Source organism: Pinus tabuliformis, chromosome J (genome assembly GCF_031772625.1).
Source record: "Pinus tabuliformis cultivar Carrire ecotype Pingquan chromosome J, CPIR1, whole genome shotgun sequence".
Classification (NCBI taxonomy): Eukaryota; Viridiplantae; Streptophyta; class Pinopsida; order Pinales; family Pinaceae; genus Pinus; species Pinus tabuliformis.
In genome coordinates this window covers 912,662,000-912,685,993 of record NC_142295.1, presented here as the reverse complement: position 1 = coordinate 912,685,993, position 23,994 = coordinate 912,662,000, and the positions used below count along the sequence as shown (strand labels likewise).

General features: G+C 38.8%; 1 protein-coding gene across 3 annotated transcripts in view; it reads right to left on the bottom strand.

Annotated features, from left to right (window-relative positions):
- LCBK2 (Diacylglycerol kinase family protein) overlaps positions 1-23,079 on the bottom strand; it is a 121,261-nt gene extending 98,182 nt beyond the window's left edge. The window contains exons 1-3 of one of the 3 annotated variants that reach the window (XM_089378701.1): positions 22,843-23,075; positions 22,566-22,707; positions 22,360-22,436 (exon numbers count right to left, since the gene is read on the bottom strand). In XM_089378701.1, coding sequence (XP_089234827.1) covers positions 22,360-22,436; positions 22,566-22,692 — 204 coding nt within the window. In that variant the 5' untranslated portion in view covers positions 22,693-22,707; positions 22,843-23,075. Of the gene's footprint in view, positions 1-22,359; positions 22,437-22,565 lie in introns of all 3 variants that reach the window. The other 2 variants (XM_089378703.1, XR_016247952.1) reach the window with 2 other exon arrangements.
- Positions 23,080-23,994: the final 915 nt, after the last annotated feature.

Genomic DNA, 23,994 nt, shown 5'->3' with positions numbered 1-23,994 from the left:
AGATTAGTGACATACACGTTCTCAGTTCAATAGAGCCTCTTCTTTACTGGCTCAAGCTTCAGCGAATTATGATCCTGACACCTTTGCAGAAGCTTCAAGCCATCCAGATTGGGACGTAGCTATGAATGAAGAATATCGTTAACTATTGGCAAATGATACATGGGATCTTGTTCCTCTTCCAAAGGGACGAAAAATTGTTAGATGCAAATGGGTTTACAGAACCAAGTATGGACCAGATGGAAAAGTTGATAAACATAAAGCTCGTCTTGTTGCTAAGGGTTTTTCACAAGTTGAAGGCATTGACTATACTGAAACCTTCTCCCCTGTTGCCAAAATGAACTCTATCCGCCTTGTTCTTTCCCTTGCTGCCTCTTTCAAATAGGAAGTCCATCAGATGGATGTTAAATCTACCTTCTTGCATGGGGACTTGCGTGAAGAGATCTATATGGAACAACCTACTGGCTTTATACAAACAGACTCCAACCTTGTATGTCAGCTTAAGAAATCCCTTTATGGTCTCAAGCAAGCCCCTCGAGCTTGGTATGCCAAAATGGATAGCTTTCTTTTAGATACTGGCTTTTCTAGGTGTCATTCTAACAACACTGTCTACACCAAGAAAGTGGGTAAGTCTCTTATCATTCTTGTTCTTTATGTTGATGATCTTATCCTTACTGGTAGTGATCCCAACCTTATAAAGCATGTGAAGTCCAGCCTCAAAAAGAAGTTTGAAATGACAGACTTAGGACACTTGCATTATTTTCTTGGTCTTCAAGACTTGCAATCCAAGGAAGGTATTTCCCTTTCCCAGTCCAAGTATGCCTGTGATCTTCCACAACACTTTCACATGGAACACTGTAAGCCAGCCCCTTCTCCCTTTCAGTCTGGAGCCAAACTTTCAGTCACTTGTACTTCCCCTGAAGTTGATGCTACCTGATACCATCAGCGTGCAGGGAAACTTTTGTATCTGACCCATACCCGTCCTGAGCTTTCCTTTGTTGTTGGCCTTATTGATCGGTTTATGCAAAACCCACATGAAAGTCAATGGAAAGCAGTTAAATGAACACTTCATTATGTTCGAGGTACAGTTCAGTTTGGGATTCATTATAGTGCAGAAACATCTCCTCCATTGGTTGGTTTCATTGATTCTGATTGGGCTGATGACCCTGATGATCAGAAGTCTACTGCAAGTTATGTCTTCACTCTTGGTTCTGGACCTATTACATGGGCTTGTAAGAAACAAAGTGCCATTTCTCTTTCTTCAACAGAAGCAGAGTATCGTGGCATCGTAGAAGCTAGTAAGGAAGCCATGTGGCTTCGTCAGATCCTGTTAGAGTTTGGCTTTCAGCAGCAGCATCCGACTACACTTTGGTGTGATAATCAAAGTGCCATTCAACTATGCAAAGATCCAGTCCATCATCAGCGCAGCAAACACATTGAACTACACATGCACTTCATCAGAAAGCTCATTCATGACCATGTTCTTGAAGTGCAATATTGTTCAACCGATGATCAAGTTGCAGATATCTTTACAAAGGCTCTCATAGAGGCGAAGTTTACTAAACTTCGATTTATGGTTGGAGTTCAGGAAGTTGTCACTAAGGGGAGATAGGCTCTAATGCCTCCTTCCTTCTCCTATTGTGTCATATTTGTACATCCTCCAATCCTACCCAAGTTGTTCTTAAGGGGGGATGTTAGGATATTCCGACACATAGGAAATAGTTAAGTATAACTTGGTCTAGTGTAGAGTTAGGTAAAGTGTGTTTCTTTACTATGTACATTTGTAACTTACAATCCAACGGTCACAATATGTTCTAGACATGAAGTGATCTGATGGTTCATTCTCTCCTCGGTATTACCGACACTTAATCTGTGGCTTAACACCCGATTGGTCCATGATCTCTATTTAAAGAGCATGGAGGGACATTTGTCGGGTAACCGTTCATGAGAGAAACTTATGTAAATTTTATTTCTTTTATTATTAAATTGTCTGAAGTGGCCGCGTTGGCTCAGGCCGTGGACTGTTTCCCTCTTTGAGGGTTTTAACCACGTCAAGAATACTGGTGTCTTGATCTGTGATCTGTTTGTGAGCGGTGTCCTTTGGTGTTTTGTCTAAGGAACTTACCCTGTAAATTCCTATACATAATGGCATTCTTCCACTCGAATTGGTATGTTGATCGATATTCTTAATCATGGAATCACAATCCTCATCCTTAGCATACTCGGCTCATATTTTGTCCAACCATTCTGGAACAACTATCATGGCCGCACAGGTTGTGTTGTCGCCATCCTTACGCGAGAGTGCATCAGCCACGACATTCTCCTTTCCTTTCTTGTGCAATATTTCTAAGTCGAAAAATGACAACTTCTCCATCCACTTCTGTTGTTCTGTTGATAATGTATTTTGTTGAAGTAAGAATTGAAGACTGTTGTGGTTGGTTCAGATTGAAAATTTACTCCCAAGCAAGTATTGGCGCCACTTCGTTAAAGCATGTATGATGGCGACCATCTCATTTTGGTATGTTGACTTTAAGCCTTCTCGTTTCTTAAGTTCCTGCTTTCAAATGCTATAGGGTGGTTGTCCTGATTAATACGGCTCCAATTCCAAATCCAGAAGCATCGCATTCGACTACAAACGGCTTGGAGAAGTCAGAAGTCGCTAGCACTGGTGTGGTTGACATTACTTCCTTTAGATTCTCGAAACACTTGTTTGCTTGGTTATTCCACTGAAAAGCATTTTTCTTTAACAAATTGGTTAGGGGTGTTGTCAGATGTGCATAGTTTTTTATAAATCTTCTGTAATACACGGTTAGCCCTAGAAATCCTCTTAGCTTGGATACGTTCTTGGGTTTGGGCCATTCTTTGATTGCCTTGAATTTGTTGGGATCCACCTTGACTCCTTCCCTGGATATAACATGTCCTAGGTATTCAACCTCTTTTTGCCCAAAAGTGCATTTTGATAACTTGGCATAGAATTGATTCTTCTCTAATACAGATAATACTTCTTCCAGATGCTTGAGGTGCTCTCTCCACGTCTTCCTGTAAACAAGAATCTCATCAAAGAAAACTAATACAAACTTCCACAAATATGGGTGAAAAAGTTCATCCATGGTTGCTTGGAAGGTGGTTGGCGCATTTGTTAAACCAAATGGCATAACTTTAAACTCATAATGCCCTTCGTGGGTTCTAAATGCAATCATTTCAGCGTCTTCTAGTCTTACCCGAATCTGGTAGTACCCTAATCTTAGATCTAATTTTGAGAAGTATTCTGCACCATGTAGTTCATCTAGCATTTCATCAATGAACAGAATCGGAAACTTATGTTTGATAGTGATTTTGTTTAACCCTCTGTAATCTACACACAAATGGAAGGATCCATCCTTCTTCCTGACCAATACTACGGGTGCAGCGTATGGAAGATGACATATCTTGTGTCCTCTTGTGTTGGCTTGTCTTCTACTGTTATTGTTTATGTTCTATCTACATTTTACTATCATGTTGATGTGATTGCTATACTGGATATGATATTGGGCTAATAAAGAAAATTGAAGTAAAATTGCTTTAAGCATAGAACATACCATTGTTATCCTAAAATTAACATGGTATCAGAGGTGAGGTGAAGACAAAGCCCAAGCAAGAGTGAAGAGCAATCACTAAGAGGAGCAATCACTGATCAAGAACAAGTCTCAATGGCCTCCACATCCTACTTCAAGTCTGATGATAAGCTTCATGATAAGTCTGATTATCATGCATGGAAGATGTCTCTTGATTTGACTTTAGAAGAGCAAGATGTCATGGATTATGTGCAGGGAAAGATTCTGGAACCTCCTTCAAATGCACCGGCTGCTGCTAAGACAAAGTACAAGAAGGGTGAAGTCAAAGCCAAGAAGATCATCAAGGATTTTATTCATAAGCACTTAGTTGCTTACATCTCCGATTTGAATACATCAAAGGAGATATATGACAGGTTGGTTGGCATGTTCAAATCTAGCAATGCAAATCAAATTCTTTTCCTCAAGAACAAGCTGAAGGATATAAAGAAGGGAAAAGGTGAGGATATTCAATCCTACTTCATGAGGATTATCGAGATCAAAAATGATCTTTTTTCAATTGGTGAAGCTATTGCTGACAGGGAGCTCACTCTCATTGCCCTTGGAGGTCTTCCTCCCGAATGGCATGTGTTCAACACTACTATTCTCAATAACGACAGAATTCCAGGTTTTGAAGAATTGCTGACTAGATGTTCTCAAGAAGAAACAAGGATGATGGAATTGGAGATGCCTTCGAATAGGAATAATCCTACCACATTCTCTGCTCATGCCAAGAGGAAGAACAATGCAGGTTCAAAGAAGCAAAGTCAAGGAAGACCAGGATTCAAAAATGGAAGGGAAGATGCTTCGTTTGCAACAAGTTTGGTCACTATGCCAGGGAGTGTCCAAATAGAAGGGACACATCTCATGATGATGATCACAATCATTCCAGGGGCAACAACAACAATCAAAGGAATGGCAGGTTCAACAACAAAGGGAAAAGGAATGCTTCCGCTACTCAACTTGGAAATGATCGAGCTTCTAAAAGAACAAGAAACTCCAGGTATGATGAGTCTAATGTTGTAAATTCTAAGCAAAAGGAATTTTATCTTATATCTGCCCTCTCTATTGCCTCTCCTCCAGATACTTTGGGAAATTGGTTGATTGATAGTGGTGCCTCAAGGCACTTCACCGGGTACAAGGAAGCTCTTTCAAATCTGATAGAGAATGATACAAATTTGGAAATTATCCTTGGAGACAATGCCACCTATCCCGTGACGAGAGTTGGGAATGCTACCCTTCAATTGAATCAAGGTAACATCATTCATCTTCAAGAAGTACTATATGTACCTGATCTAAAGAAGAATCTAGTGTCTATCTCAATGATGGAAGACAAAGGATTCAAGGTGGCATTCATCGATGGAAAGGTATGTGTGTGGAAAAGAAATTTCAAAGAAGCATTTACTCTTAGATTCAGGGTTGACAGTTTATATCAAGTTGGAGGAAGTCCACTGGGAGCCATGTCTTGTGACACATCTCTTCAATCCGAACTATGGCATCGGAGGTTTGCTCATCTTCACTATAAGGCTCTACCCGATGCAAGGAAGATGGTTACAGCGATGCCCGAATTCAAAATAGAGCATGAAGGTCTATGTCAAGAATGTGTCAAGGGAAAACATACAAGGGGACCATTCCCCTCAAGTGATAGCAAGACCACAGACATTTTGCAATTGGTTCATTTTGATCTATCTGGTATGTTGCCTGTGACATCATTAGGACGATATTTATATTTTGTCTTTGTGGATGACTTCTCTCGCAAAACTTGAATATATTTCTTGAAGAAGAAGGATGAAATATTCTCAAGGTTCCGTGCCTTCAAAGCCTTGATGGAAACTCAAATAGGGAAGATATTGTGGACCGATAACGAAACCGAGTATGAGTCAAATGAATTCAATGACTATTGCAGGGAAGCTGGCATTAAGAGGGAGACTACTACTGCATATACTCCTGAGCAAAATGGTGTTGCTGAAAGGAAGAATCATTCCATTATAGAAGCCACTCGTGCCTTGCTTCATGATCAAGGACTTGCAAAGTTCCTATGCGGAGAAGCTACCAACACTGTTGTGTACATTCAAAATCAATGCTCTCATCAAGCATTGGACTCCAAAAGTCTCGAAGAAATTTTCACCGGTAAGAAACCTAATGTTTCTCATTTTAGAATTTTTGGTAGTCCCGTATATTTTTATGTGTCAAAGGAAAAGAGAAGCAATTTGGAGGAATCTGGGAAGAAATGAACTTTTGTGGGCTAAAGTGAAACTTCTAAGGCATATAGAATCTATGTGCCTAGTCAAAGAGAAGTAGAGTTGAGTCATGATGTCACCTTCAATGAGGATGTTGCCCTAAGGAAGGTTAGCAACCTTCCTATTCCAAGGAAGGACAAAGAAGCAGATGTAGGAAATCATGGAGATTCGCAGGATGAGTCGATGCCCTATGTTGAAGAACCGATGGATCCCATTGATCCTCCTCCTCATGAGCCCTCCTCCTCCAAAAGGAGACCCTCGTGGCTGAGGAAAACTCTCGAAGATGCCGAGAAACATGTTGCACCGAGGGGGACATTTCGTGAAAGCAAGAAACCTAATAGGTACCAAGGGTACTTCACTGCTATGAGCACGATTATTCAGTCTGAACCTTATTCGAAGAAGCTGTGAAGCAACAAGTATGGAAGGATGTTATCAACAAAGAGTAAGAGTCAATTATGAAGAATGATGTCTGGGATGTGGTCCCTAAACCCTAGGACAAATCTGTTGTCACCTCTAAATGGTTCTACAAGATCAAGCATGGTGTTGATGGAAGTGTTGAGAAGTTCAAGGCCAGATTTGTTGCTCGAGGCTTCTCTCAAAAGGAAGGTGTAGATTATGATGAGATATTTGCACTCGTTGCTCGCTACACCACCATCCGTTTGATTATAGCCCTTACTGCCTCGCAAGGATGGAATCTACACCAGATGGATGTCAAGACTGCCTTCTTGCATGGTTCACTTAAGGAGGAAGTCTATGTGGAACAACCTGAGGGGTTTGAAGTTCAAGATCGTCAGACACATGTATGCAGGTTGAAGAAAGCCCTCTATGGGTTGAAGCAAGCACCCCAGGCTTGGTATGAGAGGATCGATAGTTATCTGATGAAGCTGGGATTTACAAGAAGTGAAGCTGATTTGAACCTTTACTTTAAGGTTGAGAATGATAGACCTCTCATCTTGGTACTCTATGTGGACGATCTCTTTCTGACAGGTGCAGACCCTCTTATTCATCAATGTAAGAGAGAGTTGGCTTCCGAATTTGATATGAAGGACCTAGGACTGATGCATTACTTCCTAGGGTTGGAGGTCTGGCAAAAGCCAGGGGAGATTTTCCTTTCTCAAGGAAAATATGTTGTGAAGCTACTTGAAAGATTTGGGATGGTGGACTGCAAGTCCGTGACTACTTCGATGGAACTTAACTTCAAGAAGTTATGCGGAAGTGTTGTCGGGCCCGATTTGGGAAATCCTTCTGAGTATCGTCAACTCATAGGGGCCCTGATGTTCTTGGTGAACTCCCATCCGGACATATGTTTTGCAGTGAACACATTGAGTCAGTTTATGGTTGAGCCTCATCATATACATTGGATTGCTACCAAGAATCTCTTGAGATATCTCCGAGGCACAATCACTTATGGACTGAGATACACTACTGGGAATGTGAGGCTCCATGGTTACTCTGATGCAGACTGGGTTGGCAGTGTGGTGGATCACAAAAGCACATCAGGATGTTGCTTCTCTCTAGGTTCTGCTTCAATATCATGGATGAGCAGGAAGCAGAAGTCGGTTGCTTTAAGCACCGCTAAGGCTGAATACATTGTTGCTAGTTTGGCCTCCTGTGAAGTTGTCTAGTTGAGGAAGCTCTTTAGTGAATTGTTTGGACATGTGTTGGATACCGCCGTGATCTTCTGTGACAACTAGAGTGGGATTCGTCTTTCTGAGAATCTTGTGTTTCATGATCACTCCACGCATTTTGATATCAGGTACAACTTTATCTGAGATATGGTACAACGGGGAGCAATAAGGCTCCATCATATTGGGACCGATGAGCAGGTCGCAGATATTCTTATGAAGCCCCTCGGGAAGGTCAAATTCTTAAACTTCTGTGAACGACTTGAAGTCATGGAGAGACCCTCTTATGAGGATCCTATATGAGATGGATAGTGAGCTTTGGGAGCTCCAGGGGGCTTGGGATACTTCTTGGAGCGATGAGCGACCATAGGGTGACTCACCCTACCCTAGTGGTGCACTGTGTACATGGTGAATGGTTCACCTTCCCCTATGATACCCCATGGTGGCATATGCATAGGCTGAGTGGTTCACCCTCCCCTATGGCATATGAGCAGGATGAATGGTTCATCTTCCCCTATGATACCCCATGTTGGCATATGCATAGGCTGAGTGGTTCACCGTCCCCTATGGCATATGAGCAGGATGAATGGTTCACCTTCTCCTGCCGGCATATCCTACCCATGCAGTCTGAGACTTATGGGAAGTACCTCTCATTTGGCCAATGAGTAGGGAAATGAGGATAGGGACCATAGTATTACCGATGGACGCATCGTGTACTACCATACTCCCTATGCTAGGATGTTGATATTGATCTAGGATCAATGGAAACTGACTACAGGTCAGTTAAGAGTGGTATGACACACTCTCTGTTGTTGGAGATTGACTTCGAGTTAGTGGAGAATGGTATGATACATTTTCGATTGTTTCTTCTTTCTTCATGGTTCAGCAGAGTAGTGCAGTGACAGGGATGGTACAAATTGTCAGACAGTTTGGCAGGTGATGTTCTCCCTAGTTGAGAGGGAGTGTTAAATTTGGCAACTAGGGCCAAACATCACTTTGGACAGCTCTTATGAGGCAGCTGATATTTTTCTTGGATTCCTCTTTTCGAGAGGTGTAGGATTGATCTAAAGATCATCCCATTCTGACATGTACAAATGAAGTTATGAATTTATTTTGATTATGGACAAATTGTCAAGGTCAGCCAGCCATCAAATTAGCCTCCTCCAGCCTTCAACGTTGCATATAAATACAAGGTGCCTCCTCCTCATTTTGGCATCTCATCTCATTCATATTTCTCTCTCTCATCTTGATTGGGTACGGATTTCTGGGCCTCTCTCTCTCCACAAGTACAGAAGGAAGATTGTCTTTTCTAGCTGCTGCGTTGACCAAATTTGATCGAAATTTCAGGAGGTGAAATTTCAGGAGACCGAAATTTCAGGAAGCCGAAATTTCAGGAGGTTGACTTTGACTAATGTTGACCCTCTTTGACTTTGGTTTTGTGAGGAAGACTTCTATCTGGGTAGGCCACTGTTTTGGGCACAAAAACAGAGGCAGTTTGACCCCTACATTGACCAACATTTTCAGGTTGTTGCGTTGACTTTTGTTGACCAAATTTGACTGGTTATTTTCGGACTGTTTTGGGCTGCATTATCTTGTTGTTGGAGGTCAAGTTGACCAAGGTTGACCGCGCTGTTTTGGAGGTCAATTTCAGCCCTGTTGACCAATGTTGACTTTTTGGTTAGGGCTTTTTGTTTCTGCTATTTTGACTAATCAATTCAGGTAAATGAATATTGTAAATTGTACTCTCTCTCTCTCTACTAAACTTTTGAAGAATTATAAGAAGAATTGATCAAGGGTTTCTCCACATTGGGGTTTGTCCCTGGCTAGTGCCATATCTTGTGTCCTCTTGTGTTGGCTTGTCTTCCACTGTTATTGTTTTTGCATTTTACTATCATGTTGATGTGATTGCTAAACTGGTTATGATATTGGGCTAATAAAGAAAATTGAGGTAAAATTGCTCTAAGCATAGAACATACCATTGTTATCCTAAAATTAACATTTTTGCTAGTTTGTGGCATAAAAAGGAGGACCAATCTACTATAACCAGTGTATACAGCACGATTTCTTTCAGCGATCAGGAGAGCGGATATTCAAGCACTATTATCATTCTCTTTCTCCTATAAAATTGTGCCACAATCAAGGTTGTTCATGTGATTCCCAGAATTGATTCTTATTCCTAAAAACACTACCCCAACTTGTAATAAAAGGTCAAATTGATAAAATTGAATTACTATGGTAATCTTGCTTGTGGTACATTTGTTGTGTGATCGTTGTGTTAGAAATATTTCCTATTTGAATACATGCAAAATGTTTGTCAAAATGTCTACAAGATAACGGTTTCTTGTTCGATTACATGCAAAGGGTTTGAAGAAAAGTTTACATGCAAAGTGTTTAACGAGACATCTTAAAGCTAAAATTCAATAAATTGTGAGTTTGGTTAGAACATTTTAGCAGGGGATACTATATTCAATTTTGTCAATGGCTCTCCTTTACACACATTCTCAAGGAATGCAACCAGATAGTGGATGAGTTGTCAAAGGAAGTGCTCCTCTTGCTAGTAGATTCCTTTAGAGTCTACAAGTTCATTAATGGTCGGGCGGTCGAAACCATGGAGTTCCACTTCTAATTTCTTATGATCATATTTTTGTCTCTTTTGTTTTCTCTGTAACGAAGGAAGACTATTGTTTTTCTTATGAAGCCCTGTTTTGGCTGTAAATTTGTTATTTTGTGGAGCAAGTCTAAGCTATGGTATCTTGTTCTTTGGTTGGAAAAGAAAGGTGAGGTTTTCTTAAAGTCTTTTTGGACTCAATATTTCTGGAGGTCCTGCAAGTCCAATTAGCACAGTCTCATGTATAATCTTAACTCAAGGTTATATATATATAGGGTTTATCTTGGGTGGTTGGTGTGAATGATTGTTATTCTCCCCACCCAGGTTCAATTTCCGCAGGTGATATGTTAAGCTCATATTGAGTATATTATTGTAATGGTTTTGAGCCTTGTTGTTGTACGGCCTGGAGCCATGAAGAATATTGAACCCTTGCCTACAGGTTGGAGGGTGAGGTAGTTGGTTTCCTAGAAAAAAATATATATATCATGTTTTCATGTTCCCAAAATTTTTGGGGGTCACATTTCCAATGTGTTTTCATTTCTAAAACTCGTAACCATTTTCCCATGTTGTGCAACTTAGGTTAAGCACCAACAAGGATCAAAAAGAAACCAAAATGCAAACATCTTAATGCTGAAATCTCCGAGTTAAGCTGTATATAGATTGGCTTATCTTGTTATTTTATTTTTTTAAATATCATAGTCAGCTTTTTTTTTCCTTTCCGATGGAATTTTTATTTCATTGTTTTTCTATGTGGTTCACAATCCCAAGAGATTGGTGACCACTACATCCATGAAATATTTGTACCACACGGGTCTACCCGAAAAGATCACTTCCTTCTAGCTCAACCACAAAGCTTGACCTCGAGAGTGTCAAGAGAATTGAACCCGTGACCTCTCAATAGAAGAGGTTCTTTAATGACCAGGACTTGGCGAACTGAGTTAACCCTCAGGGCTATTTCGTTTTTGTTTATTGACATTACATTATTTCAATTTCGTTTATTGGCCTTACATCAAATTTTACATGTTCTATATAGTGAACTGCAGTCTGCACCTAGTTGTCTCCATGCAATTATTTTTCATCACTTTATTATTTTACACTAAAAAGAGGTCCTTTTATTGCATAAAATTGAGAGGACAATAGAAAAAAGTACAGATATAAACATAAGTGTTGTAGTAATTAATATATATTTTTTTAATTAATATTATGATTTTAAATTTTTGCATCTTTTATTTGCATGCATTACCCACATTACACCTCTCATCCATACTAGACTTTGAAGTGCACCAAGAGAAGTCAATGTTACTGCTAAGACAACAAGCCTGGTCGGATGTGCTGCCAGTGTTGGGAAAAACGCTGAGAGGGGGTGGGGGTGAGGGTGGCAAGGGGTGAATCGGTATTTTAACTTTCACAATAATGATTTTCCTTTTCAAACTATATACGCTATTTTTCTGAAACCAACCAACGGATTTCTACGCCTATAAAGAATGAAACCAGCGTATATAAACTTTGATAAACAGTTAATTCATTGTCTTAAATCAAAGTGTGATGCATTTATGAAGCAATAAACAGATGCAGTAAGAACAGAATAAATCAACACACATAAGCAGCACACATGAACACTAGGATTTTTCAGGTGGAAACCCAATGTGGGAAAAAAAACCATCATTGTTGTCATCTCAGTCTTCAATCTTCTTATAATAAAAAGTGTTTACAAGTTTTGTACTGGTGAAAACTTTTCCAGTACGCAGGCATCTACCTACTGAAGGCTACAACCTTCACTCGTTTTCCAGCTTCTATTGGAAGGGAGCTCCAACCCCCTAGCTCTTGTATTGGCTAATATGTTTACCAGTACATAGGTGTCGGCCTATAGAAAGCTACTACCTTCACTCTTCCTCCAGGGACCACGTTTCATAAATTTTCAGACTAGATACTCCTGGTACACAACAATACAATATGAAGGCCACGTTTCATCAAATTTTCATATTGGACCCATCAGTAACATCAATCACCACTGCAATACAATCATCAAATACAACTGCATCTATCAACAATCAGTCAATCTAAACAATCAAATCACTGTCACCAGAACACAGAGCTAAACCCAGAACACTGCATCAACAACCAGAACCAACTGCAACCTCAAAAATCATATGTCAGAATGTATATGCTACTTCAGTGAAGCCAACCTGCATGTATACACTACTTCCTTTAACCCAACCTGCATATACCTCTAAAGATACTGAATCATAAAACCTCTGAACCACAAATTGTACCAATCAATGACATTCTAAAGATCTACTGTTAATTCACAGAGTTCTAAACAGATAGCAGTAAAGATCACCCTTCTCACTTAATCAATCAATCAACCAAACTCAATCTCCTTATACAATCAGATTTACTTTCAGATCTTATGAAGACATCATTGACAAACAACAGTAAAACAACAGCACTGATCAGATATATCAGTCATCTCTGAACAACAAGTTTTTCTTTTGCATATGCTACTTGGAAGTGTCGAATCAGCATGTATACATGCCTTCACCAAGGCGAACCGGCGTATAGATCTGCAAATAATAATTTATAACTTTGCAGCTATTCCAGACTTCAGACATACACATACCATAACATATAAAGGACAAAACATGCGTTAGCATTCAGATCTAGCCCATCAATTATCAAATCATATAATGATAAGTCATTTCAAGTCTCATGATCCTAATCCAACATTGTATCCAATGGTGCACAAAATATTTCAGATCATATCATAACCATAGCCTTTATAACATAAAATATACTTCAGATAGATGTATTCATGAAAAACCCTTTCACTTGCACTTGCACACTTAGCCCTTTCATCTTCTCCTCCTTATATCGTTTTAGCCTTTCTCAATACCTCGGACCAAAACAACACTTAGAACCTGTGGTATTCTTGGACGGGATCAAGTAATTGTTATTCCGCTCAATATTGTGGGCTATTACCATGGTATGGACCCTTGGTATTCATTAATCTTAATTTTCCATGCCATACGCGTTTTTCCTCTTGTGAAAGTGTGTGCATACATATACGCGCCTTTTGTTCTGTGAACCCGCTTGTATACGCTATTTGGACTAGGTGAACCAACGTATATAACTTAAAACATTCTTTTTCTTCAATTGCTTGATTATGATCTAGCGTCCTTTGTCCCATCATCCTGATCTTCTGTACCATTACCCTGTTACCTCTGAATTGACCTGTTACAATGTGAGTTGCCCTTTATCAAATCTAAACTGACCTGTGAGTGGGTTGCCATCAAAGACAACACTTGTACCATAATGCCAACAATCTCCCCATTTGGACTTAATGGCAACCATATTGGTGTTGATTACTTCAAGTTGTAGAACCTATTAGATATATCAAGCAACACCAAGATACCTCCCCCTTTAACATCTAGGGCAAAGGGCAAACCAAGATATTCTCCTTAGTACATGCTGATATGCACTATACTGTCCATGCTCCCCCTGAGCACATGCAGAGTCTGCAGAAATATTTTTCAAAAGAATAACATGACTCTATAACTCAACTATGTGAGTATGACCTTCCTATCACCAATGACTCATACATACATCAATCACCCAACCAAGTGGGGATATGCCAAATGTTCATACATGACTTGAAAAATTGCAATTATTACATCATCCTTCCTATGCATAGTGGGGGGGGGAATTACATCATATGTCCAAAATAACTCATTCATAATAGACTATGACAGAAAGAGACATATTATTACACCATAGGTCTTTACATGACCTTTACAACAAATGATATGAATATCTAAGACCATAGTTGAATTCAGCAACCATGATGCCAACAATGCATAATGTTTTTGAAGGCTAATGCTCCCCCTGAACCTGTGCTACCTATGCATTGTCAACAATTCATTCATCAAGGCATCTTCATCAATCAAATAAACAGTAATGAACAAATCATATCAGCAGACTGTAACCATCAATATCAGACTGAACACCCATGTCAGAAACTGATTTTGAGTCTGACCCACTGTTTTTCTATCAGAAAAACACATATGCTATTGCAGCCACAAAAACTCGCGTATATACACGACTCTGCTTCATGAAACCCGCATATAGGAAACATTCCTCTTAGACTGGTTTTAACAGCAGGATGAGGCAGAAACAACTCCCAGCTTTTGTCTGAGATATTCAAATGCTTCTCTAGGAAGCAGTTTGGTAAATATATCAGCAACCTATTCTTTGGAGGGAACATACTCCAATTTAACCTTTTGTTCAAGCACTTGTTCTCATAGAAAGTGGTACTTAATGGGTATGTGCTTGGTCTTGGAGTGCATGACTGGATTTTTTGAAATACTAATAGCACTTGTATTATCACATAGAATGGAGATGGGTGGAGAACATGTGATTTGAATATCTTGTAATGTTTGCATCATCCAGAGTAGTTGTGTGCAGCAAGATGCAGCAGCCACATATTCTGCTTCAGTTGTAGATAAGGCAATCGAACTTTGTTTCTTGCTGAACCAAGATACTAATCGTGATCCCATATAGAATGCACCTCCACTAGTGCTTTTTCGGTCATCAACATTTCCAGCCCAATCCGCATCTGTATATGCATGAAGAGTGAGATCTGTATCTTTAGGATACCATAGACCAAAGTCTTGAGTTCCTTGGAGATATTTGAATATTCTTTTTACAGCCTGAAGATGTGATTCCTTTGGATTAGCTTGGAACCTTCCAACAATTCCTACTGCATGCATGATAGTGCCTGTTAGATAAAGTAGACTTCCAATCATAGATTTGTACGCTGGTTGATTCACTGAAAGATATACATCATTAGAACTGAGACTACATCATGTTACAATTGGAGTACATACGGGTTTAGAATCTTCCATTCCGTACTTCTTCAAAATCTGCTTGAGATATTTAGTTTGTGAAAGAAAGATGTCATCTTTTGTTTGTTGTAATTGTAGACCAAGAAAATAAGTTAGTTCTCCAAGTAAAGACATTTCAAATTCTTGTTGCATAACATAAGCAAAGTTTTGACTCATAGATTCTTCATTACTGCCAAAGATGATATCATCAACATAAACAACAATAATTAGCAATTTATCATTCTCAATTTTTGTATATAAGTTGTTGTCTGCAGATCCTTTTGTGAAACCTTGTTGTTGAAGATATTTGTCAAGACGATAATACCATGCCCTTGGAGCTTGTTTCAGTCCATATAGAGCCTTTTTGAGTTTGCATACAAGCTTTGCATCATTTCCCAGAATGAATCCTTTTGGTTGTTCAACATATACTTCTTCTAAATCTCCATTAAGAAATGCAGATTTTACATCCATTTGATACACTTTGAATTTTCGAAAACTTGAAAGAGCAAGAAACATTCTTATGGCTTCAAGTCTAGCAACAGGTGCAAAAGTTTCTTCAAAGTCTATACCTTCTTGTTGAGCATACCCTTTACAAACAAGCCTTGCTTTATTTCTAATAACCTCTCCATTTTCATTCAACTTATTCTTGAATATCCATTTTGTTCCTATAACATTTTTATCATGAGGTCTAGGAACTAATTCCCAAGTATCATTATTTTCAATTTGGTCAAGTTCTTCATCCATGGCCTTAACCCAACATTCATCTCTGCTAGCTTCATTGACATTTTGTGGTTCTATGGAGGATAATAATGCTAGATAACTAGAAGCTCCTACAAGAGTTCTTCTTGTCTGTACTCCAGACCCTTTTTCTCCTAGAATTTGAGATTCTGGATGATTCTTTTGAACATACCTGGATGGAGCCTTTTCCCTGTCAGCTGTATCTTGTTAAAATTGGCAATTAGGGCCAAACTCCATGTGGGTCATATTATTTATGGCAGCTGATATTTTTATTGGATCCCTCTAATTGAGAGGTATAGGATTGATCTAAAGATCATCCGATTCCGATGAGTATTTATGAAGTTATGAATTTATTTATGTTATGGACAAATTGTTAAGTCGGCCAGCAACTTGTGTAGTCTCAAAAGCCCAACAGTCATGTCTATTCAACCTCTACGTTTTAGTATAAATAGAAGAGGACATCAAGTCATTTCTACACACATTTGGATCTCTTCCTCTCTACTTGTCTTTGGGTTTTAGTAGGAGAGAAAAGCCGGAAAAGCCGGAACTGCCGGAAAGGCCAGAAAAGCCGGAACTGTCGGAAAAGCCGAAAAAGCCGAAACTGCCAAAACTGCCGAAAAAGCCGAAAACGCCGAAAAAGCCAGAAAAGCCGGAAAATCCGAAAAAGCCAGAACTGCCGGAAAAGCCAGAACTGCAGGAAATGCCAGAAACGCTGGAAAAGCCGAAAATGTCGGAACTGTCGGAATGGCTGGAAAAGCCGGAACTGTCGGAAAAGCCAGAACTACTAGGAACTGCCGAAACAGTCGAAGCATCTGTCTCCGAAGGAAGGCAGCATGATGTATGAGATCATGGGCAGCGTAATAAGCAGCATGATGATATGAGCATGCGCAGCATAATGATGCATGATGATATGAGCATGGGCAGCATAATGATGAATGAGATCATGAGCATGGGTAGCTTGATGATGAATAAGACCATGGAAGATGCAGCATGATGAGCAGCATGAAGATGAGAGTAGCTCAGTCATCAAGGTTCAACACATATGACAGTACAGCAAGGTGTCACACAGTAATGTGCAGCAAATAGACGAGATGCAGCACTATGATAGGTGAACGAGTCATCTTAGAGAATCAGTTGAAGCAATATGTCTTCAACTGATCTCATGCCGATATCAAAAGTCGAAGTGATTGACTTCTATTGTAAATGTACTATCTCTCTCACTTTCTCTGCTGAACTTTGAAGAACATAAAAGAAGAATTGATCAAGGGTTTCCCCACATTGGGGTTTGTCCCTGGCTAGCGCCACATCTTGTGCCCTCTTGTCTTGGCTTGTCTTCTGCGATTTATATTTATGTTCTATCTGCAGTTTACTTTATGTTGATGTGAATGCTAATGTGGAAAAGAAATTGAATAAATTGCTCTAGCATAGAACATACATAAAATTAACATGGTATCGGAGCTGAGGTGAAGACAATGCCCAAGCAAGAGAGAAAGAGCAATCACCAAAGACAATAGGGACAAGACAAAAGGATTAATGGGTTCCACATCTCTCTTCTAAGTTCACAAAGGGTGAAGTCGAAGCAGATCGTATTATCAGAATGGCGTAGCGGAAGTTTCTGATGGCCCATCTAAAGATCACTTCATTGGGAAGTTTGAACTTTGGATCTAAGGGTGGAAGGAAAGGTGGATACCTTGGTTGCAATAAGTTCGGCTATTATGCGAAGGAGTGTCCAAAGGTAATGCAGGTCATTAAGGAAATGGTCGACTCTTCAAAGAAAGCAAGGAACCCTGAATCACTTTTATGTACCTGATCGCAAGAAGAACCTAGTGTCCATCTCGGAAATGGAAGTCAAAGGTTTCAGGGTGGCACTCATCGATGGAAAGGTACGTGTTTGGAAATAGAATTTTCAAAGATGTTTTTGAGTTCAGGGTTGTATCAAATTGCAGGAAGTCCACTGGGGACCATGTCCATTGTCACGTAGCACCGAAGGTCTGTGAGTCAGATGGTGACAGGGATGCCTGAATTCAAAAGGAGCATGAAAGTACATGTCTGAGATGTACCGAAGGAAAATCTTACAAGGGGACCATTCCCCTCATGTAGCAGGTCCACGGGTTTGGAACAACCCAAGGGGTCTGAGATTGATAATCAGGAATCTCGCATATGCAGGTGGAAGAAAGCCCTCTATGGCTTGAAGCAAAACACCCCAGGTAGCACTTGGCTAGTTCTGAGTGGCCCTGCGTGAGCCCTTGCTGGCTCTGCGTCACCCTCCTTGGCTGCTGCGCTGCTCTCCCGACACAATCTTACCTTCTTTGTTTCTCTATACTCAATGCCCCTCAGCTGCTCTCTCGATCACTGATTCTATCTCTCTTAGCAAACATCGCTTTAGAGAATAGAATGACTGATCACTCTGGTGTGGTCTCCAAGTGACCCTCAAGCCTCCTCTTATACTTTTCTTGTTGACGATTCAACAACCGAGATTAAGTCCCTAATCAATGGCTAAGATTTCTTGTCCTTCTGCAAACAGAGCTATGCCACATCTTTCTGACTAAAATTCCTTCTTTTTCCATACCTTGGAATTTGATGATGTTTGCTCCTTTTGAATTGTTGGCCGAAATTTGCTCCTGCATTCAGATTCTTCATGACCAAAGTTATTGCAAAATGAACATTCAATTTCATCTTCAAGAGGAGAAAAGTTATTATAAGAGATTTTCTTGATTCCTGTCACGCTCCTTTGTTTTCTTGCTTCTCTAGTCATGATAGTTTTGTAAGCAACACATTGAGCAGCTTTATGACCAAAGTTATGGCATGAAAAACATTGTCCATTAAAGAAGAAGTTTTTGTGATCATAAAATCTTTTGGTATTGTTCACCTTTTGGTTGGTGCTTCTATTGATGTTCACCCTTGGAGTAAAATGAGCATGATTTACCTGGGGAGTACCTTTAGGCTTTTGCTAAGGATTGAAGCATTGTTCACTGGTTTTTGTTGCATCAAGATAGCTTATGGTGACGACTAAAGACTTTTCTGGTTGGGATGTTTCTCCAGTGTATCCAAGACCAGTCTTTATAAGAGGAGAACGTTGAACCTTGATGATTTCATCTAAGGTTTCTGATCCTTTAGCAAATCTAAGATTCAAAGATTTTGTCTTCTCAAGTTCTTTTCTTAGACCCACTACTTCACATTCTAATTTTTCATTGTGTTTTTCCCTTTCAGTGAGTTGATGTGTCAAAGTGTCTATGACCATATTCTTTCTTCCAAACAGATTTTAAGTTGAGTGATTTCTTCAAGAAAATCTTCTTCTTCTAACGCATCCATAAAATCATCATTTTCATAAGCCATGAGTAGTTTAATGTCTTGTTCAGATTCATCTTCATCACTATTAGACAAGTCGTCACTATCTTCATGCGTATAATAACTTCTATTAACAAATTGTTTCCTATTACCTTTTGCAGAATCTTTTCCTTCGTCATGATTATCTTTATGAGGACATTAGCAGCATAATGACCAACTCTACCACAAGCAAAACATTTGAAGGGAAGCTTACCTTTGAATCTTCCGGAACCCTGTTGAAGTTTCTTTACAAAGTTTACCTCATCTTCTTCTGAAATATATCCTGATTCCTTGAGATCTTTTTATTTTCCCTTTGTCGAGGCTTTGAAAGTGGCTTCTCTGATATCTGATGGACCTCCTTTCCTCATTTCAAAGGCAGTTAAAATTCCATGAAGTTGAACAACAGTAATAGATTGTAGATCCTGTTTCTCTTCAATGGCAAATACTTTTGACTCAAATTTAGAAGATAGAGATCTCAAAATTTTCCCTACTAAAGTAGTCTCCTTTATTTCTTCACTCAAATTTTTCATACAATTTACAATCTCATCTACTCGTAAAAAGTAACTAGCAATACTTTCATCACTATGCATCTTGAGAGTTTCATATTGAATTCTGAGAGTTTGGAGCTTAGCACGTTTTACCTGGGAGTCTCCTTCGTAGCTCTGAATGATTTTGTCCCATATTGCTTTGGTTGTGTTGAGCTGCATGACTTTGACGAATTCTGATTCTGATAGACTTCCCAATAATGCATTGACGACTTTGGCATTGTTTTCATATGCTTTCTTTTCTGCTGGATCTGTGGGGCTACTGCTAGATATTGGTATCCTCCTTCCACAATTGCCCAAACATCAGCTCCAAGTGACTGAAGATAGGCTCTGGTTCTTATCTTCCAATATGCTAAGTTATTTCCATTGAAGATTGGTGGTCTGATAAATCCCATTCCTTTGTGATTGTTCATCTTGATAGATCTCCATTCAAGCGATCAAGCTTCTTCCGAAGGACCTGCTCTGATACCAATTGTTGGGAAAAATGTTGAGAGGGGGGGTGAATCAGTGTTTTGACTTTCACAATAATGATTTTCACTTTCAAACTGTATACGTTATTTTTCTAAAACCAACCAGTGTATGTCCGCGCCTATAAAGAATGAAACCAGTGCATATAAACTTTGATAAATAGCGAATTCATTGTCTTAAATCAGAGTGTGATGCATTTACTAAGCAGTAAACAAATGCAGTAAGAATAGAATAAATCAACACACATAAGCAGCACACATGAACACCAGAATTTTTCAGGTGGAAACCCAATGTGGGAAAAAACCACCGCTATTGTTGTCTTAGTCTTCAATCTTCTTATAATAAAAAGTGTTTACAAGTTTTGTACTGGTGCAGACTTTTCCAGTATGCAAACATCTACCTGTTGAAGGCTACAACCTTCACTCGTTTTCCAGCTTCTGCTGGAAGGGAGCTCCAACCCCCTAGCTCTTGTACTGGCTGATATGTTTACCAATACGTAGGTGCCGGCTACAAAAAACTACTACCTCCAATCTTCCTCCAGAGACCACATTTCATAAATTTTTAGATTGGAAACTCTTGGTATACAATAATACAATATGAAGGCCGCGTTTCATCAAATTTTCATACTGGACCCATCAGTAACATCAATCACCACTGCAATACAATCATTAAATATAACTGCATCTATCAACAATCAGTCAATCTGAACAATCAAATCACTGTCACCAGAATACAGAGTTGAACCCAGAACATTGTATCAACAACCAGAACCAACTGCAACCTCAAAAATCATATGTCAGAATATATATGCTACTTCAGTGAAGCCAGTTTGCATGTCTACGATAGTTCCTTTAACCCAACCTGCATATACCTCTAAAGATACTGAATCATAAAATCTTTGAACCACAAATTGTACCAATCAGTGACATTCTGAAGATCTATTGTCAATTTACAGAGTTCTAAACAGATAGCAGCAAAGATCACCCTTCTCACTTAATCAATCAATCAACCAGATTCAATCTTCTTATACAATCAGATTTACTTTCAGATCTTATGAAGACATCATTGACAAACAACAGTGAAACAGCAGCACTGATCAAATAGATCAGTCATCGTTGAACAAGAAGTTTTTCTTCTGCATACGCTACTTGGAAGTGCCAAATCAGCATGTATACGTGCCTTCACAAAGAAGAACCAGCGTATAGATCTGCAAATAATAACTTATAATCTCGCAATTATTCCAGACTTCAAACATACCCAGATCATAACATATAAAGGACAAAACATGCGTTAGCATTCAAATCTAGCTCATTCATTATCAGATCATACAATGATAAGTCATTTCAGGTCTCCTGATCCTGATCCAACATTGTATCCAATGGTGCACAAGATATTTCAGATCATATCATAACCATAGCCTTTACAACATAAAATATACTTCAGATAGATGTATTCATGAAAAACCCTTTCACTTGCACACTTAGCCCTTTGATCTTCTACCCCTTATATAGTTTTAGCCTTTCTCAATACCTCGGACCAAAACAACACTTAGAACCATTAGTATTCTTGGACAGGATCAAGTAACCGTTATTTCGCTCAATATTGTGGGCTATTACCATGGTATGGACCCTTGGTATTCATTAATCTTAATTTTCTATGCCACACACGTTTTTCCTTTTGTAAAAGTGTGTGCTTATGTGTGCTTATGTATATGCGCTTTTTGTTCTGTGAACCCGCTTGTATACGCTATTTGGACTAGGTGAACCAGTGTATACAACTTAAAATATTATTTTTCTTCAATTGCTTGACTATGATCTTAAGTCCTTTGTCTCATCATCCTGTTCTTTTGTACCATTACTCTGTCACCTCCAAATTGACTTGTTACAATGTGAGTAGCCCTTTATCAAATCTGAATTGACCTGTGAGTGGGTTGTCATCAAGGACTACAGATGTACCATAATGCCAACCGCCAACGGCCACTGGCCAAATATGTTGCAAAAAATTACAGTTCGTTGCCCGCTATAAACATGTATATAAAATGATGGACCCTTTATTTTTTTCACCAAGAGAAATTGTGAACTGCCCCGAAAAAATAATTAAGACACATATCAATGCTAAGCAACACTGAAGATGTTCAAATCGATCCAACGATCTATGACCGTTCGAATGAAAGATCGAACTTCAGTTAACCCTACCACGGGTCGTAAACAGGGGACCTTCCCGTGCACTATCAGCAAACTGAAAGGAAGTCTACTAACAGTACAAATATATCGTGACAGAAGCCTGAATCCAACAGGAATAAACAGAAATGTCGAAATGCATGGGCAAAAAGCCTACTCACATTCCAATCTTTACCGAGCTCGGCATGTAGCTTGGGAAGTAGTTTTTTCCACTCGCTGCCAGTACGTCCGTTTGCGCCTTCATCCATGCCGGTGACTTACAATCAGAATCTTGAACATAAATAGCATTATCATATGCCCTATTTCCCACAAAATTATAGCCCTTGCAGCCTAATATGTTAGATCAACGGAGAATAAGAATAAATACCGTTAGGATTGACCACGAAAACGTAGTCCCGTTTCATGGACTTGTAAGGGGGAATAAAAGGGTAATCCACAGCGGCGAGACCAACCGCCTGCTCGGCTCTGCAACACAGCGGCACATTCGTTACCATACTCGAACCTGTGACCTGCCTCACGCTTTTTTTTAATTTCCTCCAAACCAAATATATTTATAAGGTCTGGATCAAAAAGCAGGTTTTTGAATTTTCCAGTTGGAGCTTAACGTTGACAATGGATGTAGTTTTATATGTTTTCGAAATCACCTGCAGAAATACGACAGAGTAATGCCCGCTGCTGCTCTGCAGTGCAGAAAGCCTTGTTACTATTGATATATAATATAAAATTCATATATCATCGGTGTATTGGCAGAGGCGACAATGGGAAGACGAAGGAATCATTTTTGGGAATAACAGTGTTTTCCTTTTGTAGAGGGTTGGGATCGAACTATTCTTTATTGATGATCACTGTATAATAAAAACAACGACTCATTGAAGTATATTAGCTGGTGAAATTCTCTAATGGGGTCGTTCGCGAGACTTTTGAGGCCTCTAACCCGTGAAATGTCCATTTCAACCAATTTTTGAATTCTGGTTAGATTTGACTTCTTGATCAACCAATTACCATAACCGTATATAACTAATATAAATAATAATACATTATTTTATATTCTAAAATAGATGGTAAAAATCAATCATTTTTATCTGGAAATTATGAAGCATAACACTGACTTGTTTATCAAATTTCCATTATATTTCAAAATGTTAATCATTTTTATCTGGAAATTATGAAGCATAAAACTGACTTGTTTATCAAATTTTGATTAGATCTCAAAATGTTTATTAAAATTAGAGTAGATTTGTTTTGGGTTTTTATAAATATAAAGTTACATTACACTATTTTTCTTTGAAAAAAAATCCATTATTTTAGCTTTTTATGCTATTTATGTAAAAATGCTTTATACTTTATTAGAAATATTTTGTATATATTTATTTATTTATTTCACGAGAATTTTAAATTTTTAAATTAATATAATATATTTATTTATTTATTTTATAATTTAGATTTTTTTGGTTAATTTATCTAAAATTTAATTTTTTGGGTTCATGGTCGGGTAAAGTTGGATCTTTTTTTCTAACATCTTAATAATAAGTCTAGCTCCATAAAATTTATTATGAAATATGAAATCAATGAGAATCTGTTTTTTTATTGACTTCTTTATTTCAAAGAATCACTGTCTTTTCTTGATTTTTTTCTTAAGAAAACTCACATGGAGCAATATTTATGCTAAGTCCCATCATTGACGTCTTTATTTCAAAGAATCACTGTCTTTTCTTGATTTTTTTTCTTAAGAAAACTCACATGAAGCAATATTTTCATGCTAAGTCCCATCATTTCCCTGCTCAAAAGTTGGGTGT